Genomic DNA, 16648 nt, shown 5'->3' on the forward strand with positions numbered 1-16648 from the left:
AACACAGCACAAGTCTCTCACTACCTATTCTATATTTAAAAATCGATGCCATTGCATTGCATTCATGATTTATATCATTCATATTATGAATTAAGATTTCTTCCATATATATTATGTGTATATATATATATATATAACAAACAAACAAAGAGAGGTGCATTTGCTTACAAAGAGGTAGCAGAAGAAGAACTTCAGACACCGAAACACACGACCAAGGACATCTTGCACCACAACAAATGACTCCAACTCTTCTCCAATCTTCAAATGTCATATGGATCTTCAAACGAATCATGCGACGACGGCTCGCTCCCGTCCGAGAATTCCAGATAATCATCATCAAGATCATCCGAAACTGTGTCCATGTCAGAAAACCCCGTTATAGAAACATCATCGGACGACTCACAGTCATATATTTCAGCATCAAATTCATAGTCATCTGTGGGGTCGTAAGGACGCCTGAGATCTTCGATCCTCTGAGAACATAATCTCCCCAGCTTCTCGCCAAAATGAACGTTGAAGCACTGTCTTAGATCAAGGTATTCGAGATTAGGACAGCCGTCGAGGATGGCCTGCAGGCCTTCGTTCGTCATTTTATTTCCAAATAACTGAAGGTCCCGTAACTCAGGCATGGTTTCTGCAATTGCTAGCGCCTCCAGATCACAGATAACATGTGGCTCTTTGTACCAACGGGCGTTCAATTTGAAGGACTTTAGCAGTGGGCAAGAGTTTCCGATAGCTTTGATACTTTCGGCTTCGATTGAGGTGTAGTAGAGATGCAGCGCCTCGAGCATCGGGAAATTTTTTACGGCTGCGGCCAAACCATCACCGGTTACGCCGAAGGAGTACACAAGTTCAAGACATCGGAGCTGAGTGCACCTGAAAAAGTGGCGGCCAAGATCAAACAGAAATGAACATTGTTAATATAAGAATAGTGTTGAACTAAAGAAATGTGATCGACATGAACTAAGATAAGAAGCTACAAGAAAATGATAATTTGATGATCACAATGGAGAAAACAAAAGCTGTTGCTCAAATTAGAAAGTATTATTCTAACAAGTCTATTGCCAACCAATGGCATTTCAGCCAGTTGATGAAACTTTTGCAGATTGGCTTTTGAAATCATATAAAGTTTGAGTTTATTTATAATGTCGCATAAATTAAAAACAATTTTTGAAATCATATAGAGATTAGTGGCCAATTGGGTTCATTTGGCATCCGAAACATACTAACACTGCCATTATTCTTCCATCAACAAATCCACAGGGAAGTTCTTCTTACCCAGATACTGAACCCAGATTAAGATTACATAAGCATTGACTTCTACAATTATAAATACAAAAATGAAGAAATTTGATCCAAGTAATATTGTAAAAAAATGTATAAATGACACTTTACAATTGATTAAAGGGTGGGTGTTTGTGTCCTGGAATGTTTTTTCATTTGAATTTTTTTACAAGGAAAAACAAAAAAAAAAAAAATTTGTTTTGGATGTATAGTTAAAAATAAAAAATAGGTGTTGGATGTGTGATGCAAACAAATTTGTTTTAGGGAGAAAAAGTATTTTCCGTTTTATAAAATGTGAAAACAAGATCAAATATAATATAAGCATACCCAAACTCTTTGGATGCAAACACATTAGAGAAACATTTAAATAAGTACATCGATTGGCGGCCATAAACAACAAAGCTAGGGAGCCACAAAAGCTACTCACCAACTGTTAGCAACTAATGAAAAGAAGACCTCAAGAAAATCAAGACAAAACGATTTACCCCTTCAACTTCTCTATTTACAGATGGAAAGAAAGCACCAGATATTAGAAGATTCTTTATGGATCTGTTCCCACAGATTCCCTTCTTTTCGTTTTTCTTAATTACAATTCCCGAAGTAACTCACAAATGCAGATATGGAAACAACAATCTCCAATAAAAAGACAACTACTACTAGTACTTAGGTATAAGAACATTCTGAACGTTCAGACAAATGAAAACCCAAAGCAATGACTTCACAGTTCAGATATAGCAATACGAAATCCCAATTATTTGATCTAAGGCAAATAAAACAGCATACTGATGAGTGAAAAACAAGTCTATTACACAATCTTCAAACTAACAAGTTCGATTTTTTATCCAAAAACGCAGGTACCACAAGCTACCAGTCTGGAACATTGACATCAAGATAAAAAAACGAATAGAAGCAGCATATTTAAGTGAAATCATATGAAATTGAGATATTATCATACACAGGACAGACAAACGCAATACATACGCTCATAAACATTACCTGTGAGAAATGCATAGAAGCAAATCATCGCTGCCAAAATACTCTATACTAATATCAGTCAGTTGACCCTGGCTACGATCCACTGCGTGGCAGCACATTTTATCCAAGTTGTATTGAGTTTCCCAAGGATCGCCGGGATTTTGCATGTCGATTGAGCGCCACAAGGCCGGGTCCTGGCACACGCTCCGCCATGACTTACAAACATTCTGCGCGGATGTGAGTATCTCGAATGCCCCCAATCTGTGCAAAATCGCGGCTGTGATGTCTCGCGGCAAATCGAGCCACGGCGGTGTTGCCTCCGCGGCCGCACTGGACGACGATGCCATCCAAAGCTTCGGAATTTTAGGGTTCGGAATTTGGGTTGGGCCGGTCGGTCGCCACTCACCCCCCTGCCCTGCCCTTTATATATAGTTCATTTAGATTATTATAATTATATATATAGATTCACATTTACTATTTTAATAAGACAATATTGATAACAATAATATCCGAACCAATGTGATTGAATTGCTATAATGAGATTGATTTTTTATTCAAATTTAAATTTAAATGATATTTTTTAATTGCTATCCGTCTCAATTGAAACTATATGTTTACCATTTTTTATATATTTAAAAGTATTTTTTTTATTTAAAAAATAATTATATATTAATATAAAAAAACTCTTAATAAAATATATTTTTATTAAAAATTCGATAAAATTTCTATAGTAAAAAAATATAAATTAGATATATTATTATACTCCATCGTCCACCAAACACGAATTTTAAGAAGAAAAAGGTAAAAATATAAATTTTTATTTTTTGGTGAAAAAATAAAATAAAATACTCCATCCGTTTCCAATCTATCTATTCATTTTGTTTATCGACAAAATTTTAGGAATATTAGTATTATATTGGGATAAAGTATAAATAAAGGTAAAAATACTAAATTAACTTTATTAATATTGTATGATACAAATGTAATGACTTGTGTAACATATTGTAAATTAGAAGGGTATTTGTAATGTTAGGTAGATAGTACAAGGAAACGAATACTTTGTTATGAGACGGACCAAAATGAAAAAATAGATAAATTGTTAAGGAACGGAGGGAATAATATTTTTCTACTTAAAAAAAAGATTTGAAAGAGTATATTTTTTTCATTATGAAATGAAACTGTTACTCCCTCTATCCTAAATAATGTACCTATTAGCTAAAAGTATAATTAGTAATTAATTAAAAAATATATTAGTAAAAATAATTATAATTTGCCTAAAAAAAATTATAAATTAAGATTAAGATAACTAAATAAATTAAAAAAATTTTAAGATATGATTAAAGTGTATAATTAATTTTTAAAAAATAAAAATAAAAAAACAAATTACGTGGAACAAATTATATGGGACAGATATAGTATAATTTTACTTTAAATAAAATTTAAATGGAATGCAAGTGTACCACATAAGTTTGTTTATTCATTTTTATTATAAAAACTAAGTTGTTTGGGGATTTTGCCCCAATTTTACTATCCATTCATTTTTATTTTTTATTTTTATTTTTTAACATCTTAAATCAAACTATTTTTATTTTATAATAAAAATTAATTTTATATTTAAAATATAATATATATAATATTTATTTATATCACATAATACAAATACACTCTTACTCTATTGATAAGAATTCAGATTAGATTTTACTACTTCAAATACATTACTGGTGTGTTTGTTTGGAGGATTCGATTTTAAATTTACTGTTGATCTCATTTTTTCCGCCTAAAAATATCAAATCAAACACCTAATTTTTATTTTTTATATTATACTAAAAATCAATTTTACATTCAAAACATCACATCAAACACCTATTTATATCCCATCATACAGGTATTCAAATTCAAATTTTTTACTATTCAAATCTAACTCAAAATCCAAACCCCCAAACAAACAAACCCTACAAGTAAAATTGTAGATCATCTTTAAATTTTGATTATATATATTTAACATAAATAAATTTACTTAAAATATAAATAAATATATTTTATAGGATATATAGTTATTTGTGACCACAGAGGAGTATATTTTTCTTTTTTTACTAAATATTTTATCCTATATAAATTTTAATATCAAATTTAAACCAAATATATGACTAAAGAAAATGAGTATTATATTTTTAATAATTATTATTAAAAACGATTTTAAACTTTTAAAACTCCAAAAAAAATTTAAGCCTTAATATCTACTACTCTAATGCCCAACTGTACAAACCTTAATTCATAACATAATTAATAATTACTACACGATTCTCTCCCGCCAACAATTTCCTTTAACGGAGGACGACGGCGACGGATTGGTACGACATGCCGGAGCTAGTCGCCGTGAATGATACTGCAGGAGATATTCAGTCTTCTCCGGCCGGCGATCTCCAGAGGCAGCTACAGCGTTTCATTGTTTGCCTCTAACTCCGAGCTCATTTTTAGCGTGAGCAATTCTCTGAAAGCCTGATCACTGGTCTTCAGCATCAACGGGAGCACAATCTTCACTCCTGTTCGTACAACCTCCATATGCCGCGGCTTTATCCTCTTCTCCAAACTAAACGTGAAGTACTGCGGAAATTCCTTCACTTCCCCCAATTTCCCTTTCATTTCTTCAGCAAAGTAGTTGAATTTCGGCTTCAAGTTGTTCTCGATGCTGAATGTGAACAATCCAGGGCATCGCAGGACCATCCGTACGGCGTCGGGCTTGGAAATCCCCAAACTGACAAGATAATCCAGTTTGGGAACCAGCGTTCTCTCCACATTCGAGACCAGTAAAATCGAGTCTCGATACGCTAGTGCTTTCAAATCTCTGAACCCTAGCTTGCGAAGGTAGGATAGAGCCGGCTTCAGTTGATCTCCGACGCTGGAAATTAATAGTCTCGGGCATTTGCTGATCACCATTCTGAAATTCCGATCAGGAACTCCGAGATCGGAGGATAGGAAACTGAAAACCGGATCGAGGTCGGATTTTATGTTAGAAGTCAGAATTCTAGGGCACATACCGAAGATTCTGCCTAAATCCTTAATGTGTACGCCTTTGGATTGAAGGAAGGAGATGACGGAGTTGATGGAATCAACTGGAGCTTCGCGGAGAGAAGGATTTCGGGCCAGAGCCTGGCCTGAATCGACGCCCATGATTTCGAGGCAGAGGATTTTTTCCTTGAATTGCTGGGAGATTCCTGCTTTGGTTTGTTGGTTATCTGTATGTTTTTGAAGGCTAATCTTCGGTTTTACAGCGAAGACGTTGGTCGGTTGCTCTGGATCTGCAGCAATTGGTTTTTGAGAAGAGAAGCACGTCCAGTAATAGAATGGTGTCGCCGCCGCTGTCCGCATGGTGGCTCAGCCGTCGGCGGTGGGGTGGGTCAGGAGGTAACAGGTTGAAGTTTCTACTAGCTCCATGATCAAACCTCTTCTCCATTCTTATCTGATTCTTGCAACGACACGTGGCGTTTTGGTCCAAACTCATTGGATAAGCGATGATACTACAGTAGTTTGGATTAGAAAATCTCAGCCTCCACTCCTAAATTACAGGAATAACCCACCGTGGCAGCACCAGCATACCTTTTCAAAAATACTGGAAATGGGGATTGGATTCTGTGAGCAGTTTTTTTGTTGCAGTTTAAATCTTGTGAAGATGGTTGTGTGTACTAATAATTTCTGTTTGATTTTACAACAGGGCAGAGGCTCCAGGAATTTCATCATCTAAAAGATCATCAAATTGGCAAGGCCAGTACTGTGAGCCCTGCTTTGTCCACTGCATTGTTCAATATCTATAATTTGCTGGTTTAGTTTACTATCTTCATTTTGTTTCTTTTCATATAAATTCTTGCTGCTTGTGTGATGAAGGTGGCTTGCATTTCTTTCTAAATTATGTTTATAAATTAGATGCAATAATATTGATCCAATATAGCATGATGCAAAATTGGAAAAAAGATGGAGAAACCATAGGACACAGAGCGCAAAAACTAGTTAGGTAACTCTATATACAAGATGCCTAAAAGCTTGCAACTCATATCAGTAAAACCCATACAAAAAACATTTAGGTTTTACTCATGATAGATTGACAGGGCCCTAAGATAATAAATAGTCTTTCTTTCACCAAGGGATAGATTATAAGCATTCTGAGATGAAGCAGGCAGCATAGGATATGGAGACAGAGCCTTGGAATCAATGGTGCTAGCTTCTTTATCCTCTTCATGAATTGTGTCCATCATCTTGGATGTTCTGTGCCTCATGACGCTTACAAACTGAGGAGGCGCCACTTCTGTAATGAATCTAGCAACACGGGCATTCGCCATTTTTTTTAAGTGATGGGAAAGCTATGGTACGTGGGAGAAGAAAGACAAGAGAATGGTATGATTTGGAGATGAGCTTGGGTTGGATTGAATTTATACATACACAGGGAGACACTGGATGAGGTTTGTTTAAGACTTGAATTGAGTCGGCAGTCGTTATCCCGGAGAATTAAATGTTTTTAGCAGTTTCTGCCGTCTATAACTTTTTTCATTTATTTGATTGGGATAGATGAGATGGGACCATAGAGGAAAGCATGAATCACTTGACTTCATTATTGGGGCAAGAAGAAAATGATGCTATGTGTCTCAACATAAGCCCTTGATTGAAATCTTGGTTTTAGATCACATTTTTTTGTCATAGGAAAATTTGATTCTTGGCTTGAATCCTGAATTTGTTAAGTTGCAATCATGTAAAAAGAGGGATATGTATATATCACATCCAAAATTGGCATGGCTGCCAAGTAATTTTAGGATTCATTTGACACAGCTTTGATTGACCACCGAAAGTTGTTCTGATGCATTTTCAGGGATGAATGAATGGTCTCTCTGGATGCCGTTTTGGCAAAGGCAGAGGATTTAGGTTTGCTCAAAAAAGGGTTAGTTTCTTCACTATTGAACTAACAATGACACGTGGCTTTTTCTTGGGTAGGATTATTTTTCACATGGGATTTATTCAAATGTTAGTACCACCTAGTCAATTCAATTTGAAATTAAGTATTCCTACCATAGAAAGAACAGTCCTTTAGTGGGTTTCTCAAGTACAGTTTAGACCATCTTTTTATTTAGCCAGTATCTGGAAATTGCTGTGTTGTTTCATATTTCTTTTCATCCTATTCTTTGGGGAGAGGCTCTGCTCAAGTATTTTTTACACTATACAATGATTTTCTATAACAATATATTCCATCCCTCCAGGAGAGAAATATCCCTCTACTTTTTACATTAAGATAAATGAATAATAGTATTCAATATGTAAAAGTAAATGTATTAAATACAAGGACAAACAGGTTCTTATCTCTTATTTTATCGAGTGGTATTATTGTTAATATATTTGAATTGTATGAGTATTATTTATAAGAAATGAATAAAATGGCATATAACCGAATAAAACAAAACATATACTTTCTCTTGGACGGACGGCATATTATTTGTCATACCAAATCATCCAATAATTATTTAGCTCAAAATCTAAATATAGATACAAAGTTATAAACACAGGTAACAAAAAGAACTATCCCTCAACCCATGTCCCATAAAATACTCTCTTCGTCCCAGGTGAAGTATCTATTTTTATCATTTTAGTTTGTACCTATAATTTGTTTAATTTATAATTTTCATAATATTAATCATATTATTTAATTATTAGATATTTTCACTGAGAAACTGAGGGAGTAATTTATTAGTAGTCATACTTTCTAGAGGGGGAAGGTTCCTCAAAAGTCTGTCAGTCAGTATATTCAACCATGGTATCAAATCAGATCAGATCAGATCAACTCATTCATTGCCTAAATTAGCGTGGAATTTATAGGAAATTAGAAGCATCTAAGGTTGGTTCCTCTTCAGAGGGTTCTTTTAGACTTTTAAACCAACTAGAAAACCAAACACCTGACCAATTCCTCCAGCCATTAATTTTCTCCCATTTAATTTCACCCTCGTCATTTCACATATATATATGAATAGATGCATCATCAGATTTGCTGTATCATAGCCAACAATATACTCTACTCCAATCACATAAAATCTTACAACAAACAGATCAATTTTCTGTGGTCAGAAATATTCATCATGAGAAAGCAAATAAGCTACATCAATACCTGGGTAGAGTCGGCATCTTCGCCCCTGATCTCCCACAGAAAAGCATCCAATAAGCCAAAGCTTGAGACTATTATGGAAGAAGTGTTGGAGAATGATGGTGCTGGCAATAACAAGGCCCTCTGTTTGGTTCCTCTTGTCCTTTCCTTAGCTTCCTATATGCTGATAAACATATTTTTCATGATTCTATAGCAAACCTCTGTAATCTACATTTATAGTAAAGGGTATTTTTGTGTTCATGAGGATACTGCTATTGCTTCTATCTCCCTAAGATCTTCCACCTGTTGATCTCTTCCATACCCCAAAGCTCTTCAAAGAGCAGCAGTCAAAAGTTCAGAGGCAAATAAAGACCATATATATTGATTGTACAAAAGGGATTTAGAACATCATTTGATGATGAAGGATTTTCGTATGTATAGTCTATGATACAGAGGAAAGGGCAATTAGTGACTCACTCCTAATTTCCTGCCCATTTTCTTCAAGGGAGATGGGTGATTTTAATGAATGAAAACATTGAAGAACTTGAAAATTAAAGAGATTATGGATTACTTCGTCTGAGAGGTACTAGGTACCAATTTTTGTGATGTATCCCTCTTTTATTTATGTTTCTTGTTTCTGTATTCTAACATTAAAGTTCTCCTAGCTAACTAAATAATTACTGTTCATGAACTTCATATCCATTTTGTATGGGATGTTATTAGTTTGTGACATAATATGCCGTTCTCTTGAAAAAGTGAGGCTATGAAAAATTTCATACACAAAAAAACTGTCTACTTTAGGATGGATTCACACAATACAAGCTGTTCTAAATACAAACAGTTACAATTTTCAATTTTACCAGTATAATATAGAAAGCCTACAGAACAAGTGGCCAATCCCACCCCTTGCTATAAGTTCTCCACAGAAATAACTAAAATGACAATTTTTTTATGCATTTGTGACATTAAGGGACACTTATCAATATCAGTAGTAAAGGGATTAATGGCCCTGTGAATTCAGATGATTTGTTTACTTCTATCTGTTGAACCAACATGTCTCTTGACATAAATATTAAAATAATAGAACTAAAATGGAACAGGATGATTAACTAACATTTAATTCCAAACGTAGCAACATTTGGAAGCAGCTAAATTTACAAAACTGGAACCTTTAAATGTTGTCCAGAACTTAGAAAACCACATTATACTTAGATTGAGACAACAAAATCCAGAAATGAAACCATTGTTTTACCTTTCACCTGAAACCAGCTTTTTTAATTCCGTGATAAGTTACTTGTATCACCAAATTGTCTGAAACATGGAAATGCAAATAAGCATCAAAGAAATCAAGTTCATACATGATGGCTACAAGTTTTACTATCATCTTACTAACAGGAATTCCCTGTTAAATTTCAGAACAGTTCACCAAATTGGAGTGTGATGTAAACTTGTAAACAAGCTTAAAAGGCATAGTGTGCAAAAACTCTTTCCAGAAACGTATTTATTTAAGATTTTTTGACCTGCAAACCACTTCACAATAATGGTATATTATAGATGCCTGACTACAATCAATATTGACAAAGGAAAAGGGATATTCTAATCTCGGAAATACATATACTTGGGAGAATACATTTTTCATCACCATAGTATACAACAGCATACATTGGCATCTTATCCCATTGATCTTATTCACTTCGTCACAAATTGCAATTATAGAAATATTTTTCACTCCATATTAAACAAGATACGTGTCGTTGAATGCCTCTAAATCAAGGAAGTCATTTTGCTACTATGGCATCTTTCGATCTATTTCTATGACAAAAAGGAAAAGATAAAAAACTCAGCTGTGTAAAAATACAGAAAATTTTCTGCAAGAAAGCAGTTACACTTCAAGTTTTACCTTGGATTTCTTAAATGAAGCAACAGGAAGACAATGGCAAGAAAGATAAAAGAAATGCCGACGGAAATGAAAGCCGTTCCCAGGAAATTATTATGGCCTCCTAACCAACTTGATGTTGAGAGAACAATCTTTTTGCTACCACTGAAACTGTAGGTGTTGTAATTGTTTAGAACTTTAACTGTGATGATATCATCAGGATATAAATCCTCTTCGATTCTTCCATACAACTTTCGGAAGGTTGGGAGAGCAGAAGTTCTCATCCATACAATAAGATCCTCTTGATCACTTAGCTAATCCATCAAATTTATTGAAATGCACACAGAAAAAACCAAAGGACAAAAGCCGTAAGTAACTAAGCAAAAAAGGATTCGATAATGCAAACTTAGAACAGTAAAACATAGAAGTACAGAATGCAAAGGAATAACTCACAGGAATATTGGGATCGAGACTTGCACCACCAATTAGGCTGCCGTTTTGAAAATTGAAGGGATAAACTTGCTTCCCAAATTTATGATCACGATCACTCTTCCATGCAATGTTCTTCCTGTTGACATCCAATTTATCCATTCCTCGGAAAAAAGTGTATGTATCATTAAACAAACTCCAGGAAATCAGACCACAAGGGACTATTGGGAGACCATGTTCAACATCTTTAGGTGCACACAAACTTATATCTCGGTATCTCAGTCCGTGCAAGAGTTGTTGATCACATCGACTCTTAACATACCTTCATCAGAACAAGGAAATTGAATCAATACACCATACAAAACAACTGCTGTAACAACAAATAATTGGGGTGAAAAGTTGAGATGAATAATAGACATTTATCTACATATTCACACATGAGATAAGTATGATTTTTACCGCCTGTGGTTCTGGTAGTAGTTATCGAGCTGGTAGTAGATATCTATTGGAGCTTTCATATGATTGGGAATCTGCAGACAAGCTAGTGAGGACAATTTATTCAATGTAACTTATTCAATATGTTTGACATTAAACGCTAGAGGACGCACAAATGTAAATAGCAGAAGAGAAGTTCATCATATTTTAACATTATCCAAATGACTTCCCTGCTACTAGGAATTGAGACTTCGAAAATCCTGCCAGTTTCTAAGCAGCTATTAACAATGTTCGAAATTTCATTTATCCTAGGTGCCAAATAGAATAAATGAATGCAAAATCTATTCCAAAAGGGCAATAACAAACTAGTTTTCAAAGAAAACACCCAAAGACACAGTGACTTCTCATAGAATTTAGACATCTGCCATTCAGTCAAAAAATCTATCAGTATAGGAAGAAAAAGTCTAAAGACCAGTGATATGGATTAAATATCTCCTCTATGATGGAATTACTGATTTCATAATCAATTAAGTACAATAAAAACTAAATATTGATAAATACAATGTCTCAGTTATATTAAATAATTTGAGAGAAAGCAAATGGTATCAGAGATTCAGATAATTTATATAGCACCTTCAGGTATATGGTGCAATTTTTGTGTATCGAACTATCCATAATGTACGCCAACTTGTTGCTCCTAAATGATTCCGGTATACATTCCCCGTCATATCTATACACAACTTCAACAACCTACAATATCACACCAACAAATATACAGAAATCTGAACCAAATTTATACATCAATCATATATTTTCAAACCGAGTCGCCCATACTAATGAAGGTTAATGAAAAAAAACATACACTTCGTGAAGCATGTAGAGACACAATACCAATCGGTATGAACACCACACCCACCACAAAAAACATTGAGATGACCTGTCGAGCACAAATATCAAATCCGACAGAGAACTATATGAACTGTAAAAAACCATAAGCACATTCTCGGATCACTCACAAATAAAAGGACAACCATTAGCTTACCCATGCCGGAGATAGTACAGGTTTACAAGCAGGAAGATTTTGTTGTGTAAACTGGTATATAACTGCAAGTAATAGAATCACAGCCAATCAAATAGAACTATCAATTTCTTCAAAATATTATAGGATTCTATTAGCTCTACCGTAATTCAATCTCCCTATCCACAAACAACAAAATTTCACCAACATCATATCATCTTATCAAAGATATTCACGCAATGCGTAATTTAAACTATATATGAAACGAAGAAACAAAAATGTTTTCCGGTGAGCTTAACGAAAACTTGCCTTTGGAGCGGCGCTGCCGAAGAGACACTAAATCAGTTTCTGTTCCAGCTGGAGAGGATGAACTCCTTTCATCCATTTCTATTAAATCGAGTATTCGATAAAACCTAGTCTCTCAAGCCCCCAACAGCTTGACAATCTGAAAAAGTTTAACTGCGTTCAATTGGATGCACAGACAGACACACGCAGGCGACTTCAACATCAAATGTGATTTGAGGCATCAAAAGTGTTAACAAATCGTTAAAAAAGAACAATAAAAAGAATCTAAAATGGAAAAACATTTTATACCTTGCGCTAGCAGTTGCTCAAGTCATGACGACGAAATTGAAACGCAAGGGAGAGCAGAGGAAGATGCAGATCACACAGAAATCGATTATTGAGGTCTGTATGGTTCAGCTCGGGTAATGATACATGAATGAATCAACGGGAGCGAGCTGTCTGTAGTGCGATTTTTCTTTTCAGTTTTTGAGAAAGCAAACGCGATTTCAGGTTGGTGATAAAAGTTTGTTTGGTTATGTTTTACTGTATTAACGTTATATAGTTTTTATATTTTTGCCTTTTTAAAGTAAAAATTAAATATTTTATTAAAATGATTGTAGTATTTGTAAAAAAAAATTGGTCTGTGATGGCTTGGTGGGGTGGGGTCCTGGTTTAAATTCTCGGCAACTAAATATAATACAAAAAATATTTTTAATTATAATTTATAGTAATTTCAAAATTACTGTATTTTTATTTCTTTATTTTATTTAATAATATTAGTTTTTTTTTATGTAAAAATATATATAAAATTGTGTAGAAAATATATAAATAATGAATAAAATATACTCTTTTCGTCCTCCCATAAACTATAGTCTGAGTTTGACAAAGAATGACAATTGTGTAATTATAATGAACAATGAAAATGAAAAAGTAAAGATAATTTACAGTGACATGATTATGTATGAAAATAAGATTATTATTTTGGTACGGACAAAAAATGGTAAACAATATTATTGTATTGGAACGGAGGGAGTATAAATAATAAACGATATATTAAGATTTTTGGAAAATATATTTTTGTTTTTTTTTTTGTTAAAAAAACCCACCCCAAATTTAGACACAATTTTCAAATAATAATATAATAAAATACTAATATATATACACACTCAACAACTACGCTAAACAAAAAAATTAACAATTCAAAAAATAAATAAATAAACGCCAAACGTATCATTGTTGATAGTTTTTTTTATACCTAATACATAAATATATAAGTAGTTTGTAACCTCCATGTCACATTATCTAACGAATCCCTGGTAATTTGAATTGTTTAAGGATAATTTGAAAATGAGTTAAAATATATAAATATAGACATATTTTTAATGCAATAGTCTCTTACCAATCAGGAAAGATCTCAGCCAGCTTTACTTTTGTATACTTCAAAAACTCACATACATATACATATACATATACAGCATGCAATAATACTGAAAATTAAGGTATCAAAAATTCAAAAGTGATGAGTTACTTGATCATTCTGTCCTCCAATGATCTTCCCAAACATTCTTTCAGCTGAAGGCCCCATTTCACGCACAAATTTAACCGACTCCGATAGCCTATTCAGCAGATTCATCAAAGCTATTACTTCATTTGTCTGCAGCTGCAGCTGAGTCGGGCCATCAATCGAAAATAGGATTTTCAATGCAGTGCCGAGGCCTAATACCTGCAACTTACCCCACAGACGGCACTTTTCGCACCCCACACAATCCATCAGGGCACTGCTAATGCAAGAATAGTCAAAAACTCCAACAAATACTATAAAAGGATAAGGCAGTCTAGTTGCATTCGGTATATACACACATATATATATATGAAGAACACCTTATATTTCTGAATTGACGCTGTGTTTGCTTCATAAGTTCTGGTCCGCTTTGGCCTTTCCACAATTTGGCCTCGTCGAATGGCTTAGGGCATGCAGATTGTAGCTTGTGATCGTAGAGCAGCTGCTTCATTAAGAAACGGGTGTTTTGGTCATCCACGGGATTGTTAGTATCGTAGTCAGCTTCTTCCAAGTAATCTGCGGCCTACAGATTAACCGATCAAAAAAATTTACAGTTGTAAAAGCAATTAAACAGATGAAATTGGAAGAAGCCTACTCACTTTTGTCACTGATCGGAGAACGAAGAGGAAAGTGAAATACAAGTTTCTGACACGGTCTGGATATTTCACGACACGATCGTATAATAAGGACAGATTTTGGCCCCACTGCAATGCAAAGGTTGAAAATTGTTGATCATTTTCAAGACGAGCTCAGAGTTATGCACACAAACTACATCAACAAGTTCTAGTAAGGATGTGGTTATGTAGCTATATGAACTGGAGTTGTAAATCAAATTCTAAAGGAACTGCAAGATAAACAATTCAAGAACCCTGCTTCGAGAAGTGCAAGATTTCAAGATTATACCGTGCTTTTTTTTTCATCGAGCAGGTAATCAGCAGCTATGTGAACTGAGATGGAGGAGTGAAGACCAGAAATCAACTTGTACAATATCCTTTTTTCTTGGCACTCTTCGGACGGATCTGCAGAGAATGCTCATGATCAAGCATCAAAATTAAGCTAAAAAAAACAAGAGGGCAATGTTAATTAATTAACAAAGGAAGTGACTTTAGAAACAGATGAAGGCTATCTCTCCCTAATAATACAAGCTTTTGAAAGTCACTTTTGATTCGAACAGGTACTTACATTTGTTGCAATTTTCCATGTAAATAGCATTCCATATTCTTCTTGCAGATGGACCGCTGTAGCCAGTGTAGCGCTCAGGGTTCAATTGTAAGTTAACATATGTCATTTCGGCTGCAATCAATACCATGTAAAGTTTAAGTATTAAAAGCTGACAAGGTGGGGGAACAAGAATAAACTTAGTCGAGAAAAACAGCTCAACATACTAGATGAACAATAGTTTTGCACAAATGTAATCAATTACAGAGTAAGATCATAGCACCATGGAAGAGCTTTAAATTTGTGGAAGTAACATGTACCATTGTCGGTTTCATCATCATTTGTCCAAGGATTATCTACTGCCATCCAGCCTTTGAAAGCTTTAGTATCTATGGTACGATCAACAATAGCCTCTGGCTTTCCCTCTTGGCAGAGAAGATCATCTGATGAGAGACTTTTGCCAAGAGGCTTTCTAAATGTTTCAGGAAACTCATTTTCGGGGCACTCACAGACGCTGCAGTCCCTCAAATGGCACATACCGTCATCAGGCCAGAAAGGACAATCACACCATAATTTGACCTATTGAAATACATACTATAAGGCACCAGAATGATGGTAGTAGCACTCTAACTATACAGCATGGAACATTGATGAAAATTTTAAGCAGATGCTTAAAGGATTTCATATTTCAATTTTTTATTAGAAAGTAATAAGGAATCAAAGATGGAAAGTATTATCATTAAAAGTGGATCAATTACATGTTTACAAATGCACATACCTTAAAGTACCGGAAGAATGGATACTTAACAAGACGTTGGAGCATTGGATGCAACACCTCTTCATTGATACGATCCACAGTCTCATAATCACAACAGCAATCCTCCACAAGTCCATGGTATTTGAGCCCTTCCTACATCCAATTATACATGTCCATGCACATAAATTAGCATCAAACACAGAATCATTTCCACTAAATTCGAAGAGTATACAAGCTTCATTAGTTATTCCTCAAAAGATTTCCAATTAGAATAGTGACTCCGCTTGATTCTCGACTCTCGAGTCTCGAGACCTAAATTTGAGATATAATGAAATCTCAAAACCAACATATACCTTCCAGCCGCCGAAACAACTCCCGACGCGATGAATGAGCAAACTAACTGGAAAATTCCTTGGAACCAATGCAACAGCAAGCAGGACAACAATGATTGCGCCGATCAAAATCCAACTCCATTGGCTTCCGCGTCTTTTCTGTTGATCAGTGGATTTCACCATCACTATGTGAGTGGAAAATAATTTTCGAGGATGTTGACTGAATGTTTAAAGGAAGCTCTGAATGTGGGGATTCATTTGAACACGCAAAGGAAAAGAGAACAACAACAAAATCGTTGGCGGCGGCAGCTGGTATTTTGATTTTCCGGCGACTTTACTAGGTGGTGTTCTAGAATGAACTGGGAATTGAGGAAGTTGCTTAATCACTCAATCTAACTAAAGTCGTTATTCTATGTAACA

At 34.7% G+C, this 16648-nt stretch overlaps 5 protein-coding genes across 10 annotated transcripts; 1 reads left to right on the forward strand and 4 right to left on the reverse strand.

Annotated features, from left to right (window-relative positions):
- Positions 1–27: 27 nt before the first annotated feature.
- On the reverse strand, positions 28–2674 carry LOC127254986 (F-box protein SKIP19-like). Its single transcript, XM_051280387.1, has 2 exons — positions 2281–2674; positions 28–876 (listed from the first exon to the last, which is right to left on the reverse strand). The coding sequence occupies exons 1-2, from the start codon at positions 2604–2606 to the stop codon at positions 261–263; spliced, it is 942 nt and encodes a 313-aa protein (XP_051136344.1). The 5' UTR covers positions 2607–2674; the 3' UTR covers positions 28–260.
- A 2018-nt stretch (positions 2675–4692) lies between these two features.
- LOC127254035 (transcription termination factor MTEF1, chloroplastic-like) lies at positions 4693–5628 on the reverse strand. The gene has a single exon (XM_051278890.1). The coding sequence runs from the start codon at positions 5626–5628 to the stop codon at positions 4693–4695; it is 936 nt and encodes a 311-aa protein (XP_051134847.1).
- A 64-nt stretch (positions 5629–5692) lies between these two features.
- On the forward strand, positions 5693–8836 carry LOC127254036 (uncharacterized). Of its 5 annotated transcripts, none has more exons than XM_051278891.1 (3): positions 5693–5891; positions 5972–6030; positions 8343–8836. In XM_051278891.1, exons 1-3 carry the CDS (start codon positions 5693–5695, stop codon positions 8589–8591), a joined length of 507 nt encoding a protein of 168 aa, XP_051134848.1. In that variant the 3' UTR covers positions 8592–8836. The 5 variants fall into 5 exon arrangements, 1 of the variants encoding a protein (XP_051134848.1); XR_007839391.1 differs by lacking the exons at positions 5693–5891; positions 5972–6030 and adding exons at positions 6037–6713; positions 7118–7186; XR_007839392.1 differs by lacking the exons at positions 5693–5891; positions 5972–6030 and adding exons at positions 6037–6713; positions 7118–7186 and having other exon boundaries at positions 8362–8836.
- Positions 8422–13094, reverse strand: LOC127254034 (putative ALA-interacting subunit 2). Of its 2 annotated transcripts, none has more exons than XM_051278889.1 (10): positions 12730–13094; positions 12445–12594; positions 12160–12221; positions 11980–12054; positions 11751–11867; positions 11142–11212; positions 10707–11004; positions 10278–10567; positions 9630–9688; positions 8422–8561 (listed from the first exon to the last, which is right to left on the reverse strand). In XM_051278889.1, the coding sequence occupies exons 2-9, from the start codon at positions 12518–12520 to the stop codon at positions 9652–9654; spliced, it is 1026 nt and encodes a 341-aa protein (XP_051134846.1). In that variant the 5' UTR covers positions 12521–12594; positions 12730–13094; the 3' UTR covers positions 8422–8561; positions 9630–9651. The 2 variants fall into 2 exon arrangements, with proteins under 2 accessions (XP_051134846.1, XP_051134845.1); XM_051278888.1 differs by having other exon boundaries at positions 12445–12580; positions 12730–13093.
- Positions 13095–13668: 574 nt separating this feature from the next.
- LOC127254032 (endoplasmic reticulum oxidoreductin-1-like) lies at positions 13669–16592 on the reverse strand. Its single transcript, XM_051278887.1, has 8 exons — positions 16250–16592; positions 15918–16049; positions 15460–15718; positions 15164–15274; positions 14885–15000; positions 14581–14685; positions 14302–14504; positions 13669–14198 (listed from the first exon to the last, which is right to left on the reverse strand). The coding sequence occupies exons 1-8, from the start codon at positions 16409–16411 to the stop codon at positions 13931–13933; spliced, it is 1356 nt and encodes a 451-aa protein (XP_051134844.1). The 5' UTR covers positions 16412–16592; the 3' UTR covers positions 13669–13930.
- Between the last annotated feature and the right edge of the window lie 56 nt (positions 16593–16648).

The sequence above is a fragment of the Andrographis paniculata genome, unplaced genomic scaffold (assembly GCF_009805555.1).
Source record: "Andrographis paniculata isolate CXL003 unplaced genomic scaffold, ASM980555v1 Contig52END, whole genome shotgun sequence".
Lineage (NCBI taxonomy): Eukaryota > Viridiplantae > Streptophyta > Magnoliopsida > Lamiales > Acanthaceae > Andrographis > Andrographis paniculata.